Source organism: Tupaia chinensis, unplaced genomic scaffold, assembly GCF_000334495.1.
Source record: "Tupaia chinensis unplaced genomic scaffold, TupChi_1.0 Scaffold145741_1, whole genome shotgun sequence".
NCBI classification, from domain to species: domain Eukaryota; kingdom Metazoa; phylum Chordata; class Mammalia; order Scandentia; family Tupaiidae; genus Tupaia; species Tupaia belangeri.
The window spans coordinates 371,595-379,991 of NW_006205599.1; the positions used below are offsets into that span (position 1 = coordinate 371,595).

General features: G+C 43.6%; 1 protein-coding gene across 1 annotated transcript in view; it reads left to right on the forward strand.

Annotated features, from left to right (window-relative positions):
* Positions 1-8,397, forward strand: part of FOXI3 (forkhead box I3) — a 39,381-nt gene that overhangs the window by 23,428 nt on the left and 7,556 nt on the right. Inside the window, exons 5-6 of the mRNA XM_006168386.1 lie at positions 7,639-7,675; positions 7,827-7,978. Of these exons, the coding sequence (XP_006168448.1) occupies positions 7,639-7,675; positions 7,827-7,978 (189 nt within the window). The remainder of the gene's footprint in view (positions 1-7,638; positions 7,676-7,826; positions 7,979-8,397) is intronic.

Genomic DNA, 8,397 nt, shown 5'->3' on the forward strand with positions numbered 1-8,397 from the left:
TTCGCGCAAACCCCCCCCAGCCTATAGCGAAAACCTCTCCAAAAAAAAAAAAGTCACCAGGTCTGGGACTCGAATCGTAGTCGACTACATGGGAGTCCAGCAATACAGCCATTACGCCAACTGCTGGTCGGTCCCATGTGAAATAGAATTTTATGACTTTTGAGTCAAACAGTACTGATTTCTTTAATATACTTTGTTTTCCCAATTTAAGGATTCTGCTTTCTTTTGAGCTGTTGATAGTTTCAGCAATTTGTTAAAATAACTTTTCTTCTTTCTTTTGTTTCTTTAAATGGAAACATAAACTTCTCTCCCTTCCTAACCCCTCATAATTGGAAAATATTTGGGAGTATTCTTAGCTTGTGGCAGAAGGGTTATTTGTAAAAGTTCAATAATACCTGTTGCCTTGAATCAGAAATTGGAAATACTTGTTATTGGACAGGGCTTTAACTGGAATGTCATATCTGAAGATTAAACCAGAAAACTATAAACTAAGGTTGATCTCAAGTAAGCTAACAGAAAATCTTGGAAAGATGGCCTGGCACCATAAACAGTTCTGCCTGGCAGAGAGGATTAGAGAAGCTATATGAAAAAATTCATACCACAAAATGTTCTGGACTTTTCCAACTCAGCATTATAATCTGTAGAGATTGTAAAAGAACACCACAACCAGAGGATTATCTTGAGGGAGGCTCTGAAGGAAGAAAAAGAGACTGATCTTTGCTAGCAGAGGGTATATCACAGAATACCTGGTAGGCAGGGCTGAGTTGAGAAGGTCTGTGTGTGAATTGTGCGCTAGGTGTTTGCTTTTCAATAGTTTGAGTAGTTAACATGCAAATGTTTTCTCAAAAATTATTTAAAACCATACTGTCTCTGTTACAGACTCACACACAAAACTGTAACAAATTTTTCGAACATTATCTTTAAAATTCAGTTTTGGGACCAGCAGTTAGCGTAATGGCTATGTTGCTCAACTCCCATGTAGCCAACCGCGGTTCACGTCCCAGACCCGGTGGCTTAAACTCATGCTAGGCACATGTGCGTGCGTGCCCAAGATCCCAAGAGGAGAACAGAGGAGAAGGGATTATGGTGTGGCCATCCCCCCTGGGGGGGTGATTTCTCACTTTCTATCTCTCTCTCTCTCTGTCTTTCTGGCGAGCGCACGCGCCCTGTTGCATAAACCTCTCCCCCCGCAAAAAAAATTCAGTTTTGAAATTTTGAAAGTTATTTATTAACTGTCAAGAACTATGGAGTATGAGCAAAAATTTGTTGCTATGTAAAGTAAATGGGAAAATGTAAAAATACATAAATAAATGATTTTTAAAAATTCAAGTAATTCCATTTGAAAAAAGGAAGGAAGGAAGGAAGAAGGGAAGGAAGGAAGGAAGGAAGGAAGGAAGGAAGGAAGGGAGGGAAGGAAATCGAACCAAAGCATATTTCGGGTAGACTCTTGTGCTTTTAAGATTGACAAAGGCCGAAGGACTTGACCACATCTAGTGCTAGCAAGGGTGAAGAGAAATAGGCACCCACGGTCCCCACGGTGCTGGTGGAATAAACGAGGCACCTCTGCCAGGGCAGCTAAACAGAATGGAACACTTGGGGTACATGCCTACTGACCAGCATATCCCAGCGAGAAACTGACTATCCTTAGTAAATTCAATCATGGTGTTTTTTTATTTTTATTTTTTTATACAAAGGAAAAATTTTCTAATAATCTCTCTATATAAATAAATAAAAAGGATAAATTAGGGGCCAGCAGGTGGCATTGTGGTTAGGGCACTGGACTCCCACATGGTTGACTATGGTTCAAGTCCTGGACCTAGTGGCTTGCTTTCTCATTTTCCCTGTGTCTTTTTCTCTCCCTCTCTGGTGAGTGCATATGCCCAATGGCAAAAAGAAAATAGTAATAATAAATAAAATGAAATAAATCATTTTTTTTTAAAAAAAATAGGTTAAATTTAAAAAGCCAGGTGTAGTGGCATGTGCCTGTGCTAGAGACTGAGACGGGGTAATCATAAGTTTGAGCAGCCTGGGCAACATAGTGAGACCTCACCTGTAAAACAGAGAAAAACAAAAACCAAATAACCAGAAAAAGGTTACATTTAAAAGTGCCCAACAGGTGTGGGAGGTCACCAACAACCTAGACTGGGCACTGGCTCTAAACCACCTACACATGAGCATACAGCAGGTTCTCACTGAATACCTCATGAAAGGGAAAACCCAGTGGACAAAATGAGATGCGCCATCTTGGAAAATAGCCATTTTGGAAAGCTACCCAAGTGATAGTAATGGACGTGTAAGGTGAAGAGTCATGTGAATAACATAACATTTTTTTACATGTTTAAAATGCGTGTAACTGGGGGCGAGGGGTATGGGCCTCAAGGAATTTTCTGGAGAAAAATAAAAGGAATTGGCAAGCGGCTTCTCTGGTGAGAGGGTGTGGTGTATAAACACGGGGCAGGGGGTGAAGTCGGAGGTTGTAGGAGTGAGACTTCACTTCTATTGTCCACACTTAATGCATCTGAATTTCTTCAAGTCACAGAAACAACTGAGCAGGCACTAATGTCAGGCACTGGACTAGGCTCTGGGGAAACAGTGGCGAAGGCAGTTAGAGCTGAGTTCTAATGGCATGTGCTCCTCAGCCAGACTGCCCGTGTTGGAACCCCTCTTTACCCTCACAAGCTGGAAGGCTACAGTTAAGTTAGCTAACCTCTCTGTGCCTGTTTCTTCATCTGTAAACTGTCGAATGGCAGTTCTTATCCTATAGGGTTGCTGTGAGAATGTAACGAGATAGTGCATATGGGTGGTTAATACGGTGTCAGGTACTTAGCCGATATTCCCTAATTGTTAGCTCTACAAAAAAGAGGGAACATCAAGAGACACAGTCCTAGTTCTCCTAGAACATTCTAGATGGTGGATGCCTGAACTGGAGAGCGGGAGTTGGCTATTGGAAATGTTGGGCCAGGGCATTGGATGAGTCATGAGCCACCCAGGATGATAGCTGGGCTTAAGGGAGAACAGAAGACCATGGACCAGACTGGGACATCTAATGAACATAGAGAAGGGAGACAAGGTAGAACACGCAAAAGACTCGAGAGAGGGACCAGCAGATGGCATTGCAGTTACGTTGCTGGATACCCACGTGGTTGACTGCGGTTTGAGTCCTGAACCCGGCTACTTAAAACTCATGCCGGGCCTGTATGCGTACATGCCCAAAATCCTGAGAGGAGGAAGGAGGGGAGGTTGCTGTGGCATGGCCATCCCACCTGGGGGGTGATTTCTCATTTTCTGTCTCTCTAGTGAGAACACGTGCCCTATAGCAAAAATCTCTTTAAAAAAGAAAAGAAAAGAAACACTTGAGAGATGCTCTAATAAGAGGGAGGAGAAAGAATGGCCAGGCAGGGGCACTGATGAGCAAAGAGGATACCTGCCTGCTAGCCCACGCTGGGGGAGTGGGGAGGCAGCCTTCAGCTAAGATAGCCTCGAGGAAGGACACCAGGGATGGGCTGGAAGGCGAGCCGTCTAGGAGAGCCGAAGACACACTGGGAGGCAGATCTGGAGCAGAAGGAAGAGTGTGAGAAGGTAGCTGAGGAAGCTCAAGAATGGGGCTAATCAGCAAGAGCCAGAGGCAGGTAGCATTCCAGAGACCTGGGAGGGGAGAGTGATGCAAAGGGCAGGGGCTTTCTAGCCAGGGAGTCACAAATTAGTAACTTCTCAGCCAAATGAATTGCTGGAGCGCTACCATAGGCTGGTAACATTTTCTCTTATTTCTCTGCATTAAATACGTGGCACTTCGGCAGACCCTCAGACGCTTTAGGCTTCTAGAATTTCCAGGATTTCTCCTTTTTTGTTAGACTTCCCGTGCCTAGTGTTTGCAGTGGGGGGAAGGGCTTTGGTTTCGGGGATCAGTGATGTGTGACCGAGTGGTCCCTGGGCCTTGCCTCGGCTTCTGAGCCTCCCTGGATTTTCTGTTTTCTACACAGCGCATGCACTTGCTGGAAAGAGAGAGAGAGAGAGATGAGGGGAAGAGAGAGAGAGAGAGGAAGTAAAATATCACCCCCAAGGCAGGATAGACCCGCTGAAATCCCTTCTCTTCCATTCTCCTGTCAGGGTTGTGGGCACACATGCACACACACCCAGAGTGTTCTTGAAGCCTCCAGGTCTGGGACTTGAACTGTGCAGTCGGCCATGTGGAATCCAACCACCTTAGCCATCATGCCACCGGCTGGCCCCCCAGGGTTTTATTTTTTCCCCACTCTGTATCTTAGTTCACTCCAGTCTTGCCTGATCCCCACATGGCTGTGCGCTGTGACTGGCAGGGACAAGTCAACAAAAAGGCCTCGGAAGGGAAAGGAATTCTTGGAACAGAAATCAAATTGCACCTTGGCAAGAAGCTTATCTCATGGGGGAAAGGGATGCCTCAGTTTCCCAACACCGGGTCTCAGTAAACATGACCGTATTTGTCAAAGGAGCAAATGAACTGTCCCTCCGAATTGTTTCAGTCTGCAAGTCACAACTTTGAGGGATCAAAGGGCGGGCGAGGACAGACACTGTTCGGGGTGCCCATCTGAAGGTCACTACCAGCTCTAATACGAGGATCAATGACCTTGCCAGAAGTAGGGAAAAAACACAGTAAGGAAGGAATGCGGTAGTGGGTCCAGCTCCGGGGGCCTCAACATCTTTTCTTAAATAAGCCATCCTGTCCTCACAGAAACAATAAACGCAGTAATGCATTTCACATCATTTCCCCATGTGCTTGGGGCCTCCTGTCCCTCTACTGGGTACTGTATTCTCCATTACAATTTGAGTGTTCTTGAAATCTTTTCTCACCTCTTTTCTCATCTCCACTGATACCAGAGTCTGTTTGCCTTTTATCTCTTTTTTCTTTTCTTTTTTAGAGAGGTTTTTGCTATAGGGCGCATGCGCTCACCAGAAAGAGAAAGATGGAGACAGAAAGCGAGAAATCACCCCCAGGGGGGATGGCCATGCTGCAATCCCTTCCCCTCCATTCTCCTCTCAGGATCTTGGGCACGCACACACACACACACGCATGCACATGTGCCCGGCTTGTGTTAAACCCAGGTCTGGGACTAGAACCATGGTCAACTACATGGGAGTCCAGCAACATAGCCATTACGCCATCTGCTGGTCCCATCTCTTTTCTTTTATATTCAATTTTTTGGTTTTCTTTCTTTTAAAAAAAAACTTTCCATCTTATTCTTGTTTCATAAAGGTCAAACTTGCTGACATAAAAAAAACTTTCCATCTTATTCTTCTTGTTTCATAAAGGTCAAACTTGCTGACAGCTTAGGGAAGGCACGAAGCATTTTCTAAAATCTTCTTTGTTACTTTAGGTTTTCTTCATGTGTAGATAATGTTTCTATACTCTTTTTGCAATAGAAATGTTTCCCAGGTCTCAGTTTGGGTTTTGGTTTTTTTATGTGTATGTGTAGTCACACAGCTTTAAATGGGTTTTCCAACGTGGCATTCATTAGGTAGTTATTTGTTAATTTAACAAATAATGATTTTTCTTTAGTTTTTTTTCCTTTTTCGAGAGGTTTTTGCCTCTGGGCATGTGCACTTGCTGGAGAGAGGGACAGACAAAGTTAGAAGGAAAGCAAGAAGTCATCCCCCTGGGGGGGAGGGGAAGAATGGCCAAGTTGCAATCCCTTCTCCTCCATTCTCTTCGAAGGATTTTTGGCACACATACACGTGCCTGGCATGATTTTCTTTCTTTCCTTCTTTCTTTCTTTCTTTCTTTCTTTCTTTCTTTCTTTCTTTCTTTCTTTCTTTCTTTCTTTCTGAGAGGTTTTTGCTATAGGCCATGTGCGTTCGCCAAAAAGTCAGAGAGAGACAGAGAGACAGAAAGCAAAAAAATCACCCCCCAGGGGGGATGACCACACCTCAATCCCTTCTCCTCCATTCTCCTCTTGGGATCTTGGGCACGCATGCACACGTGCCTGGCGTGAGTTTAAGCTATTGGGTCCGGGACTAGAACCGCAGTCGACTATATGGGAGTCCAGCGACATAGCCATTATGGCTATTGATGGTCCTGCATTGCATGCTTTTCAAGTTTGTTTAATTTAAAATAAGAAAAAGGATAAAAGCATTATTTTAATTCTGACATTAAGTAACCCAGCCATGAACAATACTAGCATTAAGATTATCTAATTAAAATGTGATTAAAAATTGATAGGGTCAATGTGGTGGTTAAAGGAACCAAATCCCTGCGTAGCTGGAAGCCCACCCTAGTGGCTTGAAAAACACATCACGCATGTGTGCATGCCCCAAATCCAGCAGGATGGAGAAACCAAGAAGGGGTTGTGGCGTGACCACATCCCATTGGAAATCTCTCTCTCTCTCTCTCTCCCTCTCTTTCTCTCTCTGGCCAGCACAGGTGCCCTCTAACAAAATTTTAAAAATGATAGGAATATAAAACTTCTAAACCCCTAGAGGGGGTGTCCTCTCTAAGGATCCCTCTGGGGATATATGCTGTAATAGAGGCAAAGAAACGCTAGGTGGCTCTGTCACTTTTAAATAAAACAGGTCCGCAAAAGATACAGCTAATTAGGGATCAAATATATCCATTAGGTTGAATCAAAAGAAATAATAATCTGCAATCATAGCCTCTATTGAGGATAATTTGGAGCTACTGGATGAAGAATTATACTCTAAAGTAAAACTGTAAACAACTTATGGGTAAGCAATTTGCTAAATGATAAGGGAAAATATATTCTTGAAGATCCTAATTACTAAAGAGGAGAGGGCTTCAACCTTTCATAGTTTATTGCTATCTAGGTTCCCAACTTTTCTTTTGGATCTTCTTTTTAGTTTAGGCCTTTACATTTAAGAAAAAAATATGACATTTGGACGTTATAATTTATTAAACGTTGCTTTCCAGTTTCCCGGGTCATCCTATCAACATCCCAGATGAAACCTCAAATATTACCAAGCAACTCTGTCTCCGGACATTTGGGAAGGAAAAACAACAACACCACTGTGTTTATCTAAATTAAAAAAGAAAACATTTAGATCTTTAAACCAAAATGTAATTAAGACAGACACTATTCCTTTCTACAACTTTTGCCAGGAGACTGAAAGAAATACTATGCTCTAGGGATGACAATAATTCCTTGTTCCAGAAAAGGCAACCAAATAGTTGCATTTGAAGTGTGATTTGCATTTTAAGTATGCAAATTTGCTCACTAATTTTCTTTGGATTTCTTTCTTTCTTTTTCTTTCTTTCTTTCTTTCTTTCTTTCTTTCTTTCTTTCTTTCTTTTCTTTCCTTCCTTCTTTCATTTTTCTTTCTTTCTTTCTTTCTTTTTTTTTTAAGAGGAGCGCTACTAGAAGACAACACTTTCCCCCAAAGCGCAGGACTAACTTTACCACGAAAACAAATGCCGGAGGGAGAGGGTCGTTCCGAATTATTAAATATCCTCAACTATCAAACCCAACTGGCAAATAGAAAAATATAGCCAGACCATGAGAATCTTATGAGACCTGTCATTTATTAAGAACACATTCAAGAATACTTTAATTGTAAAAGAAACCATTTTCTTATTGCGGTTGAGCCAATAAATAGCGACCGTGTGCATGCGGGGTCGGCAGAGGATTTTACCGGTTTTGTTTGTTTTTCCAGGCAGGGAGCCGCATTCGAAAACTCACCAACGTAGAGGGCAAGTCATATGCCATAATTAGATGAAACCATTTTGTAAAAGAGAGCTTCTTGCACAGTATAAATTACTTTAAACTTTTGGCTTTAAAATGCTAATGCCTAAACCACTCATTTAAGTGTCTTTGAAACCGTTCCCCATTCTGCTTTTCAAGATTACCAATCACGCCAAAAGACTCTACAAACCAGAGAGAAAATGAACAAATACTTCCCGAATGCGATCGAATACATCGCTTGGTGGGAAAAATTAGACACCCGATTTCGGTTCCTGCGATCTCAGAATCCGCAAGAAGGGGCCACACCAAAGGTTAGATACTCTTCTGTATCCCTTAAAGGGTTGGAAATCATATCTATTATTCTCGGCTGGGAGCCGATCAGTGGAGACCGGACGTGGATTCCGCGGCTGGATCTCAAAACACTGGAAAGTTTGAGGTCGGAAAACCAAGAGGGGCCAGGCAGGTGGCCTCAGTGAATCCGAAGTTAACTCATGGACTTTTTAGAAAACCTTTGCACGCTCCGGGGTATCTCCTCTTTGTTTTAATATTCGTTGCTTCCTGCGTGGAGAACGCGTGTGCTAGGCGTGGGGCGGCGGTTTTCGCCCTCAACCCGGAGGCGCCGGCCGCCCCCCAGGAGGGTGCAGGGGCGGGGCGGGAGGCGCGAGGTCTCGGCGGCTCCTCCCGGGCGCGGGCAGGTGGGGCGTGTCGGGGGCGTGGAGAGGCCGGGCCC